The 22,417-nt window shown below is 39.1% G+C and overlaps 1 protein-coding gene across 2 annotated transcripts in view; it reads right to left on the reverse strand.

Annotated features, from left to right (window-relative positions):
• Positions 1–22,417, reverse strand: part of CPNE3 (copine 3) — a 100,720-nt gene that overhangs the window by 48,666 nt on the left and 29,637 nt on the right. Inside the window, exons 3-7 of one of the 2 annotated variants that reach the window (XM_033933266.1) lie at positions 20,840–21,019; positions 17,056–17,130; positions 16,600–16,671; positions 15,431–15,514; positions 6,912–7,001 (exon numbers count right to left, since the gene is read on the reverse strand). In XM_033933266.1, coding sequence (XP_033789157.1) covers positions 6,912–7,001; positions 15,431–15,514; positions 16,600–16,671; positions 17,056–17,130; positions 20,840–21,019 — 501 coding nt within the window. The remainder of the gene's footprint in view (positions 1–6,911; positions 7,002–15,430; positions 15,515–16,599; positions 16,672–17,055; positions 17,131–20,839; positions 21,020–22,417) is intronic. The other variant, XM_033933267.1, reaches the window with a different exon arrangement.

Raw genomic sequence — 22,417 nt, forward strand, 5'->3', positions numbered from 1 at the left:
GCCAATCATATGTGTTGCTGTATACACAATATAGTGAAAATGTTGCTCACTTTTTTTTTTTGATCCATCATCATAACAGTATTTTATTCTTATTTATAAACTAAAGACATTTTCAACCCAAACATCTCATCAATCAGGCAATATTGATTTAGGGTTCAGTTACTTTCTGAAGGCTGTGTAAAGCAATATTAGTTTGCTGAGAATGCAGCAATCTTAATCAAAAACCTTAAATTTTTTTTAAGAAACGTCAGTATTTCAGTTTAAGGTTTGCTTGCAGTGAAAACTAGTTTCATAATAAGTGTTTTACATAGACAGCAGGACTGATCAAGCATACAAGCAGGTAACATTACACAGCCAAGTTGAACTCTCCCCAAAACTCAGAACTTAGTGTAAAATTCTGAACATGTGCAGCCCTTCCTGTGCATAATTGTCACCTCAGACCCTTGAGTAGCTTCATAGCTCGAGAAGAAATGGTAATCTCAGTTAGACAAGTGTTTGAGGCTTGTGCATATGAGGAATGGGACAGGGACAGGAAAAGAACTCGCAGGGATGGGAAAATGAGTTCCCGCGGGGCACAGGGAAAAATTTGTCCCCATATCATTCTCTAATCTACACTGACTTGAAGCCGTCAATGCACAGCTGGAGCAGTGGTTACTATCTGTGTTGGTGTGTAGCACCATTATGTCTGCAATGAAAAGCCAACATAATGTCTGGGAAACAAAGGTCAGAGCCTCTGTGATGGTGCATATAGTGCAAGAGATGTCTGAACAAATAGAAACATAGATAAAGGCCAAATGGCCCATCTAGTCTGCCCATCCACAGTAACTATTATCTTTTTCTCTCTCCGAGAGATCCCATGTGCCTATCTCAGGATCTCTTGAATTCAGACACAGTCTCTGTTTCCACTACCTCTTTTGGGAGACTGTTCCACGCATCTACCACCCTTTCTGTAAAAAAGTATTTCCTTAGATTACTCTGGAGACTATCACTCCTTAACTTCATCCTATGCCCTCTCATTGCAGAGTTTCCTTTCAAATGACAGACACTCGTCTCATGCACATTTACATTACATAGGTATACAATCATCTCTATCATATCTCCCCTCTCCTCCCTTTCCTCCAAAGTATAAAGATTGAGATCTTTAAGTCTGTCCCCATACGCCTTATGATGAAGACCACACACCATTTTAGTAGCCTTCCTCCATCCTTTTTATATCTTTTTGAAGGTGCGGCCTCCAGAATTGTACACAATATTCTAAATGATGTCTCACCAGAGTCTTATACAGAGGCATCAATGCTTTCAGCGATACCTTCAAAGCTACCTTTACGAAAGGGCTATGCGAGAGTGCTGAAGAAAACTGCTTTAGGCCCGAGATTCCGTACAGAGAGTGGTAGAAAACTGGAACGCTCTTCCAGAGTCTGTTATAGGGGAAAACACCCTCCAGGGATTCAAGACAAAGTTGGACAAGTTCCTGCTAAACTGGAACGTACGCAGGTGAAGCTGGACTCATTTAGAGCACTGGTCTTTGACCTGGGGGCCGCCGCGTGAGCGGACTGCTTGGCACGATGGACCACTGCTCTGACCCAGCAGCGGCAATTCTTATGTTATGTTTATGAGAGCCTCCAAGGAGGTTTATGTTATTTTGTAGAATTGGTGGCACTGCTCCTTTTAAAGTCCAAGGACTGGGAAACAGAGACAAGATCTACAAAGGAGAGTAATGGAGTATGCAGTCAGTCAACCTCTGCGCAAACATTCTCCTTTTTATGGGCCAACAGAAATTCCTTCTGCAACTCACTTTTGAGGTAATTTAGACCGTTGTTTTAGGCTTACAAAGACATCCTACCACAGTGCTTGCAGTTATTCATTATGTCCTGAGCCAGACTTTTCAGGCACCTTGAATGAGTACCAAAGCTTTGGGTATTTATTCCACACTGAGGGCAAAGCCAGAACTACTACTCTCTTTAAAATAATAAACAAAACACATTTGAATCAAAAGCAAGATATAAAACCTTTCTGTAAAATTAGAGACCTTTTTGCTTGCCTCAGTTAAGCACAATGGGATAAAAAACCTAAGAGGACTGAGGAGACTGCTGCATGCTGGAAGAACTGCATATATTCAGAACTCTGGAAAAGCTATTCCATGTCAGTGGTCTCAAATGATCTCACCCAGCTGAGTGCTCAAATCAATCCTACTTATCTGGGTAGCAAAGACACAGCTCTTTCTATAAGTTTTAAATACAGTAAAACCTTGGTTTGTGAACATAATCAGGTTCCAGAAGCATGCTTGTAATCCAAAGAACTCGTATATTAAAGTGAATTTCAACATAGGAAATAATGGAAACTCAGACGATTTGTTCCAAAACCCAAAAACTTGAATACAAGTTAGTGCTTGAACTGTGCTTGAACTATGGGTAAATTGGGTGTGACGCTTTTATTACGTTCAGCTGCGCTCAGCGTACGATGTGTGCACTTCAACTGTGGGTTCTGACGATATGACACGCGTATACATGCTCGTACTGCAAGATAACGCTCGTTTATCGAGTTAAAATTTAATAAAATATTTTTGTTCGTCTTGCAAAACACTCGCAAACCACGTTACTCGTTATCCAAGGTTTGACTGTACTGACCTACTTCCTTTTTGCATTTCTCAAGACATGGAGAGTTTACAGATTTAAAGAGCTCTGTTCTTTTTCATTCTACAAGGAACTAGTTCTTAAACCATGCAAAATAATCTTTATTTAGGCCCTGATTCTGCAAAGTGCAAACCGATTGTAGGCAGCTGTAGGCGTCCTACAGTTGTCTAATCAGCCAATCGGGAGGCACGTTTTCTAAAAAAATGCTAGTCATCAGTCAACAATAATGGCAGTCATTTACCATTACAAATGAAAATGTAGAACATCTTTCACAACTTTTCCAAAATATATTTCAGAGATTTGTTAAGCTGATTTACATCTACAAATCATGCTAATATCTCAAATATGTAGGCCCCAAATAGTCTCACCAGATTGATTCACGTACATTTGTGTACAAGACTCCCTATGCAGCCTAATATTTACGACTAAGGGCTCCTTTTACAAAGGTGCACTAAAATGCCACGCGCGCTAATCTTCTGCGTGCGCTAAAAACGCTAGCGCACCTTTGTACAAGGAGCCCTAAATTTTAGTGAATGGCCCTCTCAGCTACATTTTTTATACAGCATCATTTCATCAAAGAGAAACAAATGTTAGCTAAGCTACGAGATGCTCTTACATATAACAGAATGATGAAATTCTTCTAAAGCAGCAAAAAAACATACTTAAAAAAATAGATGTTTACACTGTTGTTTTCAGGAGACCTTTAACCTGTTTGTGGGGATCTATTAGGAAGCTATGCGAGGGCCCGCTGAAAAGTTCTCAGCCCAACCGAGAAGAGAATGATGTGGAGCCATGAAACTTTCAAGTTATTCCACACTTTTCTTGACACTTTTCATTTCGTTTCATTAAAGGTCTCCTGAAAACAACAGTGTAAACATCTATTTTTTTAAAGTATTTTTTTTGCTTCTTTAGAAGAATTTCATCATTCTGTTATGTGTAAGAGCATCTCGTAGCTTAGCTAACATTTGTTTCTCTTTGATGAAATGATGCTGTACAAAAAATGTAGCTGAGAGGGCCATTCGCTTCTTGCTTGGGCTGAGAACATTTCAGTAGTCTCTTGTGAAAGGTCCAACTTCACCTCTTCATCTACAGCAGGAGTGGGCAACCACATTCTCCGAAGGCCACAAGCCAGTCAGGTTTACAAGATTCCCAACAAAGAATATGCATGATATATGTAAACTTGTAACCCGTTCTGAGCTATTCTGGGAGAATGAGATATAACTCCAAATAAATAAATAAATACATTTGCATACAATGGAAGCAGTACAGCCAAATTCATTGTGGAAATCTTGAAAACCTGACGGGGTTTTAGCCCTTGAGGTCCGTAATTTCCCATCCATGTTCTAGAACATTTTGTTCTCTGGAAAAAAGATTTGTTTCCTATGCCTGATCTATATCCTTCAGCTATGTGAAAGCCAGTATCTTATTCTCATGCACTTTCTTCTCCTCTAGGGTATAAATATTTATATCGTTAAGTTTTATATCTTTAAGTGATTCTGTATTGTCTCTGGGCCTCCTCCTTACTTTTTATAATTTTTCAGATATATAGCCTTCAGAACTGAATGCAATATTCTAGGCAAGATCTCCCTAATGATCTACACAGAAGAATTATCACCTCCATTTTTCTACTACTTATTCTTCTCCCCCTACCCTACTATTATTATCCTGAAATAATCAGAAACAATCACCTTGAGATCGCTTGGCTCTTACTATATACCATGCACTGCTCTCCCTTGGATTTCTGTACCAAGAATACACAATCTGGGTTTGTTTGTTTGTTTTTTTTTTTTGGGGGGGGGGGGTTTCTTTTTTTACATTTAATCCTAATCATCAAGCACTTAACCATTCTTAGAGCTTTTTTATATCACTTTTTATTCTGTTGACTTCCTCAAGGATAACCACTTTATTTATTTATTTTGAAAAAATTGCTCAGAAAGCAGGGAAACAGTCTTAAGGGAACAGTGTGGCGTGTATGAAACTAGTAACAGGGACCAGGACATGATGTCAGAAGGAAGCCGAGGCTGGTGCGAGTAGGAAGTAGAAGATGTTGCTGCGCCGGTGAAGAACATTTCAAGCGGTACATATGAGGGTGGGGGGGGGGGGGGGAGGTTTCAAGCAGTGGGAAAGAGTAGGAGGAGTGTGCAACGCAAGGCTAGGCACCACTGCTTAGAGCACCTTCCTCTCTTACTACACCATTGAATGTAGGCCTTGAAAAGTTTGGCCTACATTACAGGTGCCTAAGTTTTAAGTTAGGTGCTGCTAAACATGACTCTGGAATAGATGCCTAAGAGTGATTGATAAGATATAGGTGCCTAACTTTAGGTGCTTATCTTATTTAGTCACCAATTACAGAATCTGGCCCTTCATGTTTACCTGTTCCACTCACCTCAGAAGGGTTCTCTGGCTCTGTCACCATTAATAGTGATACAACCGGAGAGCACTAGGCAATCAGTGTACCTATCAGGAGCCTAAGATCTGAAATTTGTTGTCTGTGGCTATTTGTAAGGAACCGGATTATGGGGTGCCTAGGAAGAAAGCAAAGGGCATGGCATTTGAAGGAATTGCAGTGACATGATGGAGGACGTTATGGCCTTTATGGAGATTAGGAAAAAGGGACAGATATATTGTTTTAAACTACTGTATATGTTATATTCTTTTATTACTTCACTGAGATTTATGAAATCAAAAGAGAAAAATCAAGTTTCAGAATAAACTAAATTATTGAACGTAATGGTCTGTTTATATAAAAGGGCATATATAACAATTTATTAAAATGCTATATACTTCAGAGGAAGAACTGAGCTACGGCAAAAAAAAAAAAAAAAAAAAAAGAAGCAAACTAAATCCAAATTCATTAATTTAAATATATTTCAGCTGCTGAATTTTGGTTCATATTAAAAATGAACACACCTCATCTACATGCAGTGGTCAAAGTGAAATGGCACTCAGGGGTACCAAGAACCAAATTCTTTTCTATTCACATTATGCTAGCGCTATACTTAATATAATGAATGCAGCTTTTTAAAAGGGCTTCTCAAATACTGTTCTACTGGTTGTAAGCGTTCAATAATTTGAATTAAAAAAATGCCTTCTCTTAATTAAAAAATATGCTCCCATGCATTAATGCACATCAGCATCACTTTCCTGATTGCCCTTTCAACACTCAGCTTGTGATGGACGTGTTGAATTTGTCATTTAAAGCTTCATTTCTATTCTATGAAAATGGCATGTCTTTGGTGAAAAGTCCTTTGGAAAAATGCCTACTCACAGTTTTTATGTTTTGTTTCTACAGAAATTCCTAATATATCAGTATTTACTTCAGCATTTCAAATCCAATGAAAATTAGGGTATACAAGCAACATTCATCTCTGTTGACCTCCACTGATAAGTCAACATGGGTGCTTTGCAGGCAGGTATATAATGCTACAAGGTGCCAGGTAGAGACATTTCAAACAACTGAAGCATTTGCAAAACCACAAAAGATAAGAATAGCACAATAGCATTCAGATGCTTTTCTTATCTTATACAATGAAGACCATTACTTTAGAACCACAACCAATGACACCCACAAAAGGTGAAACTGCCTCCAGAACTGGAATAAAAAGTTGCACTTTATTGCGGGAGCCACAAACGCTGGCTCGTTGAACAGTAGTCAGCAGTACATGCCGGTTCAAAAAGGAGTGGTATTTTCATAGGATGACTGAAAAGATTTTGTGGATTTTGTACGTTTTAACTGTCATGAATTGACTACAAAACTCCTGGGGCAGGCCTTTGTGGGCCGAAACACAATTGTGTCGAGTCTATCACAATGAAAGAGATTAAGTACCAATTGTTATTTTGTTTGCTTAAGTAAATCAGATGCACATATATGTGTTCCAGAATAATGCATATCCTCTCGTGTATTTTTCATAAATTTACATATGGCTTAATATCTTTACCATTCTGATTTTTGTTTCCCATTATTGTATTTGCTTTTTTTTTTTTTTGGCTTGTATCTATTTATATCTGTTAATCACCATAGGAGAAAAATTTATGAACAGAGTTCCTGGGTTTGTAGGTATTAGGCAGTGGCGCTTTGAAAAGAAGGGCACCACCATCTCAGGGGCAGATCAACTGCCCTGTATCTATCAGTTCCATTTCTTAAAAACTATCACAGCCACCAGGCAGCTAAGGCTATTTAATAGAAGAGCATAGAGTGGAGCAGAAAGGCTGACTAAAGCTGTGCTTCCAGATTCTTATCTAACCAACATCGTAACATATACAGCATTCAAACTTTACCTTAATTGTTTTCTCCAAATCGCCATCGCAGAGAGAGCGAAGAGGTATTTTAAAGGGCCTCCAGACTGGGTTTAAGTTGTTTTTGATCACCTACAAAATAAGAGAACATCAAAAAAGGTGATTCTTTTCCTAAGACTATGGGCTCCTTTTACGAAGCTGCGTTAGCGGTTTTAGCGCATGCTATGCGGCTAGAACTAACGCCAGCTCAATGCTGGCATTAGCATCTAGCGCGGCCGGAGGTTTAGCACGCGCTATTACGCGGCTTCGTAAAAGGAGCCCTATATTTCAAGAGCTATCCTCCCCTAATCAGATCCATGAAGACCAGCTAAAACTGAGTGACAATTTCGGTATACCTACTGACAAGAGCACAGTAAAACACTGGCTGTGTTACCTAATTGATCTACTGCATAGCCAAATGCAATGACCTCACGTCTTCAAATCTTGGCATGTAGTTTTGTTTTTTTAAATTGTCTTTATTAGCAACTGCAAAGGGACATACAACCAGGATCAAAGTAAGCATAAAAACATAGCAGGCAGAAAAACAGCACTTGAAAACTAGGAAAGCAAATGTTGCACATGGCAAGAACCCAATGGGTGGATGCCCATCACAATTGACATTTTGAAATACCAAACCCCCCAATCAACACACACAAACCCCAAGCACTCGGCCTCAGACCACAACAATCAGACAGTAAACACTCCACAATCAGACCTCCAGACATCCAAACACCCAAATGCTCACACACTCACACGCTTTCTTTTATTTGGTATATCTGATTTTATTTGTGGCTATAAAACCAGTTTTTGAAGTGAAGATAAACATATTCTCTTGCTTTGAAACCTATGAATACTAGATACCTATGGGCATGCTCTACTAATTCTTCTGTGATTTACTTTTGATTAAACTACATGCCACCCGGTGAAATGTAGTTTAATCAAAAGTAAATCACAGACGAATTAGTAGAGCATGCCCATAGGTATCTAGTATTCATAGGTTTCAAAACAAGAGGATATGTTTATCTTCACTTCAAAAACTGGTGTTATAGCCACGGATAAAATCAGGTATACCAAATAAAAGAAAGCTTTGTATCCTGCCCAGCATGGCCTGCTGCACTTGTATTCAAGGCTCTCCACTATGCTGCTACTATCCATCCTATAGCTGGTCTTAAATGAAAAGCCCAATAGTACTGTACTATATTAGGTATGGCCATCCCCTATCTTTTTCTGCTTTGAAATAGCATCTCTTTCACCAATCCAGGTCATTTTTGCTACCAAATAAACTGAAGAACCTTGTACAGAGTTCTCCTTGAGATAGGAACCAGCAATGTTTGGAAAGCATACATAGGTCTTGGAAGTACATTCAGCTCAACAGCAATTCACCAAAAGTCGCCAAAAGCTTAACATAATTATCTTCCTACAATCGCCTCCCATCTCTTCTAACAAAGCCCCAAGTAATCTTTTTTTTTCAGTCCACTTAAAAGGGAACCATTCCTTCACCTGTTGGAAACAGCTCCGAGTCAATATTAATCTTGTACTTTAAACCCAATGCTTTCTCATATATAAAAAGTATCTGCAGCTGATTTGGCTGAGGTCCAAAGAGCTGCTAATGTCAGCAAAATAGCATCAGCAAATAAAATCTTATGTTCCACTGACCTTTCCAAACCCTTCCCCTTTTTTAAAAATTTTCCAATACACAATTTACAATAATCAGGAAACATGAGAAACATAATTATAGAAAAATAAAACAAAGTGTTAAGGAAAATCATTTTCATAATCATTAATGAGAAATATGAAAGAACTACATATAAATGTCAAACTGATATAATATATATGTATGTGTATATTTATATTATACACACACACACATATATATATATATATAAGGGCAAATGAAAAAGTAAAGGCAAAATATATTTAACAATTTTAACAGAACTTTCAGCAATTGAACATATCACTTTTCCACATAGTTCCCATGCAAGACGACATATTTCTTGCATCATTCAACAAGCTTCTGCGTCCTGCAGAGAAGTTTTTCAGCTTTTCCCGAAGCCAGGTGAGCACCACTTTCTTTACTCCATCACCAGAGGTGAATCTACAACCTTGCAGCTTTGCCTTCAGAGGACCGCAGATCCGGGCTGTAAGGAGGATATGGAAGACGTTTGAGCCCAAGCTGTTGCACTGTCAGTGACCCGTCAAAAGCACGCCAGACTTTGGTGCATCGACAATCCCGTGGCGACATTTGCGTGCAAGACATATGTGTGCCGCCACTTTGAAGCCTTTCCTTTAGCGTTGTGAGGGGAGTGTGGGGGGGGGGAACTCCCCAACTACACTGAAAAAAGAAAGGAGAACAGGAGTTTTCAGTGTACTTGGGGTGGGGGCACGAGGACTTGTAAATGTACCCAAACCTCCTCACAGTGCTAACAGAAAGGCTTCAAAGGTGGAAATGACGGCGCGCATATGTCCTGTGTGCAAATGTCACCGTGGGATTGTCGTCACACCAAAGACCAGCGCACTTTTGACAGTGTACCACACTGTCTGTTTTGTCGCTGCTGCTGTATGAGGTCGTACATTGTCATGGTGAAGCAAGACTCTTTTGGACAACATTCCACTTCTTTTACTGCAAATTGAAGGTTTAAGTTCATTTCGCAGCAATGAACAGTAATTTTCACTGTTTGCCCGTGCGCTTGGAAATGTGCCAGATGAGGCTCCTTCATGTCCCAAAAGAAGGTTGCTAAACAATAAGAACCCCTTGGGACTCTGTGACCAATACTGTCCACAATAAATATCTAACAAAAAATTGGTCCGCTATCACTGAGCATTCAAAACTGGAAAAAAGATGAAAAAAGACAGGAACTATACTATCCTTGAAAATAAGTGTGTATTTAAACCATTAAATGTTGTAAGTTTGTTTGAATTTTGGCTGTATGTTGATTTAATGGACATCAGTATGAGCCATATAAACGGTGCCCAGTGTAAGGCTCTGGCAGTAACCTTGCGATGACTCACTTTTTATACATTTGTTATTGTTCATTTTTTGGTTTTGGGCGGGTCTACCCTTTTCATTCATTTTCACACGTGTTATTCAGTCACACTAGTTTTTTTTTTTTTTTATTATCATCCTTTCTAAAAATAAGGAATTTTTTCACTTTCCTTTACACTATTTGGCATTTTTTACAGTAAGTTTTTGGTCACAGACACCTTATCCAATCTTAATTTTACACCTTAGGAGGTCACATGCCATATCTCCTGGATTCAAGATTGTGAAGGGACAGTTGGGGTATTTACCTCTAGTTTTCCCATTTTAGTAATTTTGTTGTTTTTTGGCCACGGACAAATATGATGTATGAGGCAGTTATCCTTATCCAGATATTTTCTGGATGATGCCAGTCATCGCAAGGTTACTGCCAGAGCCTTACACTGGGCACCGTTTATATGGCTCATACTGATGTCCATTAAATCAACATACAGCCAAAATTCAAACAAACTTACAACATTTAATGGTTTAAATACACACTTATTTTCAAGGATAGTATAGTTCCTGTCTTTTTTCATCTTTTTTCCAGTTTTGAATGCTCAGTGATAGCGGACCAATTTTTTGCCAAAAGAAGGTTAACATGAATTTCTTGAATGAGGGCTGACGTTTGAATTTCTTCTTCACTGGAGAAGACCGATATTTCCACTCCACATCGCCGGTGACAATTCTCTCCAGAATACTTGGATCTTCTTCATACTGTCTCAGGAACAGGGTCACAACCTCCGCATGCTTCTGCTTGTGCAGATCAGTAAACTGTTTGGGAACCCATCATGCACAGACTTTTCTGTATCTCAAATCATCATGCATTATGGCAAAAGCAGATCCTTAGCTGATAATTTACAGCCAATTGAGACATCATTATCCCTCGGTCTTTTCTAATCAAGGCATCCACCCTGTCAATGTGCTCTTGTGTGCACAGTTTTGATGGGTGATCAGAATGACCTTTATCAGTTACTTCTGTTCTTCCCACTTTAACCTTTTTTTACCCACTCATAAACCTTTCGTTGATTCATGGTGCTATGTCCATACTGAGTTAATATCCGATAGTAAATTTCTACAGTCTTTTTTTAATTGCAGGTTTCCGGGTCTCACTGCGTCTTTGTCAGGTAGAAACTGACATTTCAGCCAATATGCTGTGGATTTCTTCAGGGTATGCTCTAAAGTCTGCAGGGTGACTTTGTAAATAGTGGGTTCACTGACCTGATTGGGAACAGGGCAGTCCACCAATTTGAATTTTGGCAGGAAAGTCAGTTGGTCAGAAATTTGAATTTTGTTGTGAAAGCCCAAAGAATGGAAAAGCCTCTGGTAGGTTTAAAGATCACAGCACGATGGCTGAAACATCGGTTTCTACCTGACAAAGATGCAGCGAGACCCAGAAACCTGCAACAAGCACAATGCCAGCTGCAGAAACCCTGAGAGAACATCTAACCCAGCTCCTCGGGAAGAACATCTTTAAACCTACCAGAGACTTTTCCATTCTATGGACTTTCACAACAAAATTCAAATTGTCGGACTGCCCTGCTCCCAATCAGGTCAGTGAACCCACTATTTACAAAGTCACACTGCAGACTTCAGAGCATACCCTGAAGAAAGCCACAGCATGATGGTTGAAATGTCAGTTTCTACCCGACAAAGATGAGAGAAACGGAAACCTGCAACATGCACAATGCCAGCTGTGGAAACCCTGAGAGAACTTCCACAGGTTTCACTCCCAATGCTGAAAGAAAATGCACTAGTGCATTGGCCAATCAGGCCTTAGATTAAGTGGGGATGGGCGGACCCGCTATGCCTAAGGCCTGATTGGTCCAGGCTTCTAGAGCCTGGGCCAATCAGGCCTTAGGCTTCGGCGGGATGGGCCGGGAAGGGGCGGGCCCGCCTCATTTCGACGAGGCGGGCCTGCCGGCTGGACGGGCAAGACCCATCTGGCCTTAAGAAAAGGTTAGTTTGGTGGGGTGGAGGTTTGGGGGTTGTTAGCGCTGGGGGGGGAGGGTGCGTCTTCGGGCAGGAGGGATTGGGCACCCTCCTGCCAGCAATCGATATTGTCGGGGGGGGGGGGGGTGCGTCTTCAGGCAGGAGGGATTGGGCACCCTCCTGCCAGCGATCGATATTGTCGAGGGGGGGGGGAGGGTGCGTCTTCGGGCAGGAGGGATTGGGCACCCTCCTGCCAGCGATCGATATTGTCGGGGGGGCATCTTCTGGCAGGAGGGTTTGGGCACCCTCCTGCCAGCGATCGGACAGGGGGCCGCGACCCGCTATACTTATAGCTGCAGAGAGATCCCTTGCCGCGATAAGTGTAGTGGGCCGTGTCTAATCTAACCCGATTCTCTAACCAGCATCTGTAACATGGACGCCGGTTACAGAATCGGGGTTTAGTGTAGGTCGATTCTGAATAGGACACCTCTCCCAGGCGTCCTATACAGAATCAGGGCCTCAGCGTCTAGCTGCCAACATGGTGTTCATTCAATGGTTTGCAACTCTGATATGTCTACACCTACTGCTGCAAGGTCAGAAATCAGGATAAGTCTAATAAACACATTAATTTCCAAAGGAATAAATCCTTTAATTAACAAAATAGACAATCCTACTGAATATCAAGTGTGTGTAGGAGCAGACCGAAATCTCTATCATCAGGCTTTAAAGATCCATTAAATATCTATTAGTGGAGGAGAGTTGGCGGCGTTACAACAGCACTCCTCTTACCTAGTTATGGGAAAGAGGAAAGGAGCCCACTGCGGCAACCCTCCGGCGGTGATAGCGGCACCACAACGGCTGGTGCAGACAACAATTGAAGGAGCCTTTGCCAGACTGGGTGAATCAGCAGCTTCTACTTCGGAGGCAAGCCCAAATTCGTCAGGCGAGCTCAGCCTACAGACTCGTGCATTGCTAAGCCTGGAGCAAAGGCAACCATCACCGCAACCCGGAAATAGTACAGTGCTGGGAGAGTCTGAGGATTCGATGTCCCAGGAGGAGATTTCGAGCCTCAGCAAAGGAGGGTCGGTAGCTCCAATATCATCAGGAGCTGGAGAGACTGGAGAACAGCAACAGTTAACCCACACTGAAGCAGAGCTGAGAGGAGCTTCTGGTGGGGCTAAGATCACATTTAGGGTGCTAAAGAAGCCAGAAAAAATAGACATGAAGGCTTTATGGCAGGCAATTTCAGTTATGGACAGAAACCTCAAATTGTCTTTTTCCACTTTAAGCACTGATTATGGAACTATCCACTCCAAAGTGGAGCAACAGGGTTTGGCCCTTAAAGATATAAGTGAAAAGATAAACAGGAGACAAACATTTGTGAAATGAAGGCTTTAGATTTGGAATTAATCAAGAAAAGAACTTTTATTGCAAGGAAAATGGAAAGCTTTGAAAACCAATTAAGAAAAAATAACTTGAGACTCCTTAATTTTCCTAAATGTCCCTTAATTTCACCAATGGAGATGACTAGGAAGTACTTTAAATAAATTTTGAGTATTCCAACAGAAAGTTTGCCACCTATGGTTAGACCTAATTATTTTCATATAAAGAAACCTGTGGAAGTGTCTACTCCAAATGAGATTCAAGAGGCATATGAAGTGGATACTAATTTAACAACTTTTCTGGAAAACTCCTTGGAGGTTATAATGGAAAGGAAAACCTTGTTGATAATTCTTGTTTTGGAAAGTGATAGAGAATATATCTTACGATTGTATTTTCGTCATATGAATGATCAGTTTTTAGGTTCTAATGTTCGAATATTTCCAGATATGTCTTTAAGATCTCAGAGGTGGAGAAAGGAATTTTTGGCACTGAGGCCAAGAATCCTAGCCCTGGGAGCAAATTTTTTGTCGAAATTTCCTGTAAAATGTTTTATTACCTACCAGAATAAGAATTATCTATTTTTTGAACCTAAACAACTGTTAGGATTTATAGAATCAAAAGAGCAAGTAGTGCCCATAGCTGAAAATGTGTAACTGTCATAACTGGCTATAGGATCTGCAGATAAGTGCCGCTTCCAAATTTGAATATTTTCTTTTTCCATTAATATATATATTTTTTCCTAAATCTCTCTCAATATGGTGGACTAAATATGTTGGTTTAATAAGATAAGGATTAACCTAAATCACTGGGTTAAGTGGAATTAGGTTTAGAATTTTCTGTTAATAACTTCTATAAATCTATATGCAAGTATTTGATTTGCTTGTTTGAAATTTGAAAAACTGAATAAATATAAATATATAAATATCTATTAGTCCATTGGAAGATTAAGCTCTTACCTTGATCATCTTGTTTCTGTTAGAAGACATAGGAGTCTGTACTCTAGGTGACGTACCAGACCCGTGCCAGACATCTAGGGTGGGCTAGATGAGACTGCTTGCAAAACCAAGGACCCAAAAACAATGTCCTCTTTGTGCTGTCACGTCACTCTGTAGAACTTTGTAAAGGTATGAAGAACAGACCAAGTGGCTGCTCTACAAATCTCTTCGGGCAGAACTGCTTAGGACTCTGCCCATGAAGATGTCACACTTCTGGTTACATGACCTTTGATAGAGATAGGCGGCTGTTTGCTACAGCCTATGACAAAATTGCCATGCTTCGTCTTGACTAACTAGTTAAAACAAAAAGATGGCAGAAAGACGCAGGTCATTGGTTCTTTCCAGACAATGGGGTAGAACTCTTTGCACGTCCAGTCTCTGCAACATCCTAGCTTGCTTAGTTAAACCTGCAGGCTGAACAAATTTCTTGGTTAATGTGAAGGAGGGGGCAGCAACACAGAGTGGGCATCCTTCCTGCCGGGAGTTTTGGGGGGGAGCTGTCAGAGTCCGATGGTGATGGCAGGAGGGAGTGGCCATCCCTCCTGCCGATCTTGGGTCAGTGTGTTGGGGGGTTTCAAGACAGCGGCAGGTGAGGGGGAGTCTCTTCATTCTGCTGCTCTCCCTGACGGTTAATCAGTTGAACCAGCAGGACTTAGGGAGACTTTGACAGGAGGGAGGAGCTGTGCATAGCAACTGCTCTTCTGAGCAATCACTAGGCACAGTTTCTCCTGCTCTTTACCGGCGATTCTCCACACAAATAGCATGCATATAATTTGCATGCTATTATGCTGAGAATTGTCCATAAAATAAAAGTCGCTGACTAAGGCCATTAAATCAACTCGCCAGATTTTACCAGCAAGTTTTATGAATTTTCCTCTTAAATTGTATGCCCTTTTGAAAAGGGATTTATAGTACTAGCAGGCAGTAAGCAGTCTTACCCATCATTTGAGCACGTATTATAATTTTTAAAATTTGTACTTATGCAATTTGCAAGGCTGCCAAGCCTATAACTGAATACAGATATTTTAAACAGATCATGAGAACAGTGGCTGAATTCCCACTGCAACAACCCCCCTTCCCCCCTCTCCCCCCCGGTGTTGGGACTCCAATTGCACATTCAGAAACTGTAACAACACACACTTACAATCAAGTAATCCACAAAGAAAAATTATCCCAGAGAGAAAAATATTCCTTACCTCTGTTCTATGAACCATTTGCCAGCTTCCATTTGGAATCTGCTTATGAAATTCCAAGTACGGATCTGACTTTCCGAATAGATCCTACGGTACATATTAGAACAGGTAATTAGCTCAATCTGGATATTACAGAACACATGCTATCCTGCATCCAAGGAAACTGTTACATTTTAATATTAATGTCAAATAAATGATCCCTTTTTACACTGGCCTGGAAATAAAGTACTAGCAAGCGATATATGCATTTCGAAACCTAAATAAGTTCTCGTATATACCTTAAGAACCACTTTGAGCTGTAGATACTGTGCTACTAGAGGATAAATCAAGGAAATCTGGCATGACAGCCTTTAGTCAGAGATTTATATTTAAAATATTAACTTTATTTTAAAACTGAGGTAGTAATATTACTTTGCCTATTAAAATAAAATGTACCTTTGACATCCAGACATATGGAATTTTGACATGCAAAAATGAAAGTCTGAACTGAATTCCTTGTTCATTGCAACTTCAGTATATGCACTTCCTGGCAACACTGCTGATCATGCTTGTTTTTTCTATTTAAACTTGGGTTGATTCACAGATCTTAAATTTCCTATCTTTCTCTGGAATTAAGTGGTCTAGAAAGGTAGGTCAAAGCAACATATGATTTGGGCCTTTCTTCAATGCAATTACACAGATGTGTCAAACTTGTTTTTCTCCTATTATGGCACATCACTATACTTTAATTTTTTTTTTTAAACCTCATTTGGGTTGGTTGAAATTAGGGATGCTTTGGAGGCAGAGTTCACAATGCCCAAAGAAAGGGTGAAAGGGGTGAGGAAAATAATCCCAGCCCCTGTAAAATGGTGACACTTACTGGCCCCTGATGCACATGTACTGTGCTCTTGAGGGTACTTACGCCTTTAACTCCTGGCCAAAGAATAGTTCTTGTAAAATCTGGGCAGATGAATCTGTTCCTTTCAGGAAGTTGCACATGAAAGCTCAAGATACTACAGCTCTAGCAGAGACATGTCCTGATTGGGTGGAAAGCCCAAAAGGAAAAGGAGGAAATTGCTAATCAACACCTCCCTCCTCCCCACTCATATACAATCTAAGTGCATTCAAATAAAACAATAAAATATTTATATTCTACAGTTTCCAAAACATAAATCTGGCAATGAAATAAATACCTTGTTGTCCAATTTTCTGGCGGCTACCTCAAAGTTAAGTACTCTGTTATCCTTCACTTCATCTGCAATAATCTAAGGAATTGATGGTGATAGAAAACAAAAAAAAAATTAAAAAAGAAAAACAACAAAGCTCTACAACAAATAGTACCACGCAGTTTAGAAAGCAGAGCCTGACATTTTATTAGTTCCATTTTAAATTACACTAAGATAAAACTAATTTCTTTGCTTTTAAATTAGGTCATTAGATGCAATTTAGAAAACATTTGATTCTGACGAGATAGCACATCCTGGGGACATTTTACTCATATGACCTAGCTAAATGAAATTCTGTGCAAAAATGTACTTTTATTAGCCTCTAACTGAATGTCAAGCAGAGGGACATTACTCCACTGACAAACACATTCCAGATGAAATTAACAATACAATTGTCATTAATTCTGCTTTTTTTCTTTTTACCGTAATGGTTCCTTTTCCAGCTGGTTTGCCATTCTTCAGCACTAAGGGTTTTGTCATCGTCTTGCTGGAAACTATCTATCAGAACAAAACAGCTAATGTTAAGGGCTAAATAAATAATTCTCTAAATAAACTGCTTTTAAACCAAAGGAACTGAAGGTGTTATAGCAGTGGACTTCAGCACACATGAACTGGTTCTGGTATCATCATTAACAGACAGGAAACCAGTAGCATGAACTTCTAAAGCCATTATTCAGTTTCACTGAGACTGATCCATAGACTCTAATTTTATAATATTGGTATAGAAATTCTGGACTCATATGATTTTGCACAAATAATAGACTTTACTTCAAGCCAATGTACTTTAAGTCACTTCATTTGAATTATGCTTCTGAACTTTAATTATGCTTTTGCATAATCCAATAGGCCCATTATGACATCTTGCTAGCTGTTGTATTTTCTTTATCATTGTCCTCATGCATTGTTCTCTGAAAAGACTCTGTTTATCCTGTATTTTAAATATTAATTTATATTACTGTATTCTATGTACTGTGACACCTGAAGCAGCTTGTCATATATGTGGCAGTGCTTCTCATTTGCTGACATCATTAGTTCTTTTAATGATTTTATTTTATTTTGAGAAATGGGTTCTTGCACCACACACAGAAAAGAAAAATTATATCTTGTGTGCACTCATTGCTTGCATCACCTGCACATGAGTTATGCATATATTTGGGTTTCTTAGGGTTTCCACTTTGCATTTATTTTACATCTTACTGCATTTAATTCTAGGTTACTATACCAGACACTTCTGGGTATAGGGACAACTCCTAAGTTTGATAATATTGGGGTTCTCTTATTTTAGGGAAATCTAGGGATTTAGATATGTCTAATATATAAGGTTCTATCTTTCTCTTAGCTATACTTTCTTAGCATTTTTCTGACTTTTATACCTCAAAAGTACTAGAGATTCACGGATACCTCTATAAAAGAATGGATGCAAGTTTAGTTTCTGTTCTGTTCTTCTGGTACATGGCTATTGTACCTTGACAGTAGAATAGACACTGCTTATATACCTGCCCACTTGAATGGTAAGTTTTCTGTATGGTTTTGCTTAGCCAGCAACTTTACATAAATTACTTGAAGAAGGGTTTTATCTAGGACAGTGGATGGGATTTGCTTGCTTTCTCACCTGAGAGAAATCAAGCATGCTTTGGGTAAGATTTTCTAGGCACCGGTAGAGGCCTAGGTAGTATGTTTTTCTGGCCATTTGTGCAGTTAGTCCTGTCTAATTGGCATTAAGAGAATATACTTGCACAGACTTACACTGATCCATAAGATAGGCAGTGCCCAAAGTAACCCTCTGAGAGCCAGAGGTAAGACCACACTGGTATCACACTGGTAAACTTGCATGATATCCAAGAGGGGATTGAGTAGTGGCGCTGGCTGGCTGGTAGGGGGCGCTATAATGCTGTACTGGAATGGATAGTGTGCAAGACATGTTTGTGGAGTATATTGTAGATTTTTCTACATACAATGTCTCCTTTTCACATAATTCTGGGTAAATCTAGTTAGATATATATGTGATAGTTAATTAAGGTCACACCCAATAGAAACTTATGAAAAGTTGGTACACAAATATAAACAAAGTGAATATGGATTGCAGCAAAGGCCAGAAAAATAACATTAAAGAATAACAGAAAAACACTAGGGGTTACCAGGAGGGCTGGAAAAGTCAGATCATAGGGGAAATCAGGTAATACATAACACACTTCTAGAGGTATTAATGACTCAATTTTGTATTAATCTGACTCCATTTTGTTTTCTGTCGTTCTTTGTGTCTCTTCTTGGTGTAAAACATACTGAAGGTTTCTCACTTAAAAAAGGCTGGGGTTTCTAGTGTTCTTTGTCTAGATTGTCAGATGGTCCTGACATTCCAATGCTGGGTAGAGAAGAATCTTTCTTTTATATGTTTTTAAAAATTATGAAATATGGCTGAGATATGAATGAAAAATGAGTGTTGCTTGTGTATGGATGATGGGATCCCATGAGTGATTATGAATGTGAATGTATATTAAACATAGAATTGGTTTTGAAAACATTATTTTTCTATATTTTAAACCTGAAGAAATCCTGAAAGACAATATCTGCAGTTTGACTTCTCTGACCTTTCAGCTAGCCTACCATAGAAACTTGTGAAGGGTGGGCTCTTTTAGCCCACATAGGAATCTCAGTAAGGGAGGTCTGGGTCTTTCTTTTCTTGTGTGTGTCATTGAAATCAAGTTTTCAAAAATTTTCAATATCTCATACAAGGTTTCTCCTCAAAAATCTCCAATGGATACTGTTCCATAGCAAATCAGATGCAAAGTCCAATAGGAAAAAGCCCCATGAGAAAACAAATAAGAAAGTGGGGTTGAAGAATGAACTTCTGATAGGAGAATAAGCCTTAAGTCAGTTTATTATGTAAATCCACAAAAACAAAGTACATGTATTGTGGATTTAATTGGGATTTATTGTGGATTAATTATGATTAATTGTGGATTTAATTGGGGAGTGTGTGGCGCAGTGGTTAAAGCTACAGTCTCAGGACCCTGAGGTTGTGAGTTCAAACCCACGCTGCTCCTTGCGACTCTGGGCAAGTCACTTAATCCCCTCATTGCCCCAGGTACATTAGATAAATTGTGCGCCCGCCGGCAAAGACAGGGAAAAATGCTTGAGTACCTGAATAAATTAATGTAAACCGTTCTGAGCTCCCTTGGGAGAACGGTATAGAAAATTGAATAAACTGACTTATTGCCTATTCTCCTGGCTCCCATTGGAAGTCCATTGCTCAACCCCCATTTCTTCATTGGATACTGTTCCAAAGACCCAGGTTTGGACTCTATTTCAGGGTTCAGATTGACAGTTTAGATTGTAAGCTCTTTTGAGCAGGGCCTGTTTTCTTATTCTTTGTGACTGTGCAGCGTTGCACTCATCTGGTAGCACTATAGAAATAATTAATAGTAGCAGTAATAGTAGACAGTAACATGAAACAGAATATGAAGTTCACAAAGGGTACACTGGTAAGTAATATAAGGAAACAGATCTTTGTTTAAAGGGTGGTGGTTTGGTGGATGCATAGAGCAGCTTTCCAGAGGAGATGGTAGAGATAAAAACAGCAACAGTCTTCAAGAAAATTATGAGGCAAGCAAAGCAGATCCTTTGTTGAGAAGTGAAATTAAGAGACTAAAATTGAGTAATGTTATAGCACTGCAAAAGGAAATGAAAATAGGCAAACTAGATAAAAGATCACAAGACCTATCTTTCCATTTATTTATTTATTTAAAAAATTTCTATACCGTTTAAAACTAAACGGTTTACATAATTTACATACATAATTTTAAAACAAAAACCTGATAAAATAAACATACAAAACAATCCTAAGAAATCATGTCTTCAAAATAATACTAGATCATGAATATCAGGAGACAAGCGCATGAATGGCCAACATCAGAACCAAGAGGCAGGAAAACTAGATGAAGTCAAGAGTTGACTAGTACAAAAAATGGGCAAGATGCTGGTGGTTGGTTGAATAAATGGATGTAGCTGGAGGGCACTTTTATGAAAATAGAGTATAGAATCTTGTTGGTGGCACCTACAATCTCATTCATATTCTCTTGTTCACTTTCATTTTCTTCCCTTCCTTCAGCATAGTGAGGCTTTAACCCGGACATTTCTCATATTTGTGCAATTAATATAGTGTTATCCGTAAAGCAAACCAAACCAACAAAAAAATACAGCTACTTACTTGCCCCAAAGTAATTTCAAATTCTCCCAAAAAATCATCATCTCCCAGATCAATGGTTTGGTTGTCTATATCATAAACTCCAAATTTCAGCTTTTGAACCACCTCAAAATAATAATCAATCAGGAACTTCTTGTTAAATTTAGGATTCAGGCAATTATTAATCCTTTCTGTGCGATCAACCTAAGATAAAATAAACATATTACACTGGTTAGTGTGGATGGGCAGACTAGATGGGCCATTTGGCCTTTATCTGACGTTATATTTCTATGTCTTTATTTAATTTGTTCAATTTTCTATACCGTTCTCCCAGGGAAGCTCAGAACGATTTATATGAATTTATTCAGGTACTCAAGCATTTTTCCCTGTCTATCCTGGCGGGCTCACAATCTATCTAATGTACCTGGGGCAAGTCCAACAAAGACAGCAAAACAAAGTTTACAAAGCAAGGTAAAAATATAATCTGAAAAAGCAAGGTATGGTGAGACAGCATGGCGAGCATAGTTCAGCAAAACAGCATGGTAAACATAGCATTACAAAACTTGGCTAACATAGTATGGCATGACTAGCAAAAATGGTTAGGCAAGCATGCGTGACGAAACATAGGGCCTCTTCTATCAAACTGTGCTAGCAGTTTGTAGTGCGGTGAGCTGCGCTGAATGGCCCGCACTGCTCCCGACGCTCATAGAATTTCTTTTTTTTTAAATTATTTATTTATTGAAATTTTACATAATTCACAAGAATATTCCTCTTGTACAAGTAAAACAGAAAAGAAACAAATTAAATAGACTCACAATTTCTACTATCAGGAAAATTTCATTCTTTCTTAGACCACTAACTCTGGAGGGAGAGGAGATGAATATATTGAAGAGATAACAAACATAAGTAATAACTATATTCTTGAAAGGCTTAACAGTCTTTAACCCCCTCTTTTCCTCCTACTCTTAAACATTCCGGGTAGCAAGATTCTTTAAATCTAAAAAGGTGCGTAGCTGTTCTGGTGCATAGTAGACATATTTAACACCTTGGTATTTAATTAAACATTTGCATGGATATGCTAATAAGACTGTCGCTCCAAGGGTCAAAGTCTCTACTCTCATTGCTAAGAATAATTTTCTTCGCTCCTGCGTTGTTCTCGTGACGTCTGGAAAAATCCATACTTTCTTTCCAAGAAACATTTGTTGAGGATTTCGGAAATATAAACGCATAATTGCATTCATATCTTGTTCGAAAACAAAAGATATGAACATTGTGGCTCTCTCTGTAGATTCGGAGAGTGTAGTTTCTAATAGTTCAGTAACATTTAAAGCGTCTATTGTCAAACGTTCCTCTATACCTGGGTCGGTTCCTTCAATTTTCTTTTTCGGCAAATAGTAAATTCTGTTAAGTGGAGGTATATGTTCAGGGGAAAACTTTAATACTTCAATTAAATACCTTTTCCACATATCTATAGATGTAACCCCCAAGGCCTTCGGAAAGTTCAAAAGACACAAATTCAGTCTTCGGTTGTAATTTTCTATTTGTTCAATTTTTTTACTCAAAATTGTTCTTTCTTTATCAAATTATTGGATATAGCTTGAA

This window comes from Geotrypetes seraphini, chromosome 2 (genome assembly GCF_902459505.1).
Source record: "Geotrypetes seraphini chromosome 2, aGeoSer1.1, whole genome shotgun sequence".
NCBI classification, from domain to species: domain Eukaryota; kingdom Metazoa; phylum Chordata; class Amphibia; order Gymnophiona; family Dermophiidae; genus Geotrypetes; species Geotrypetes seraphini.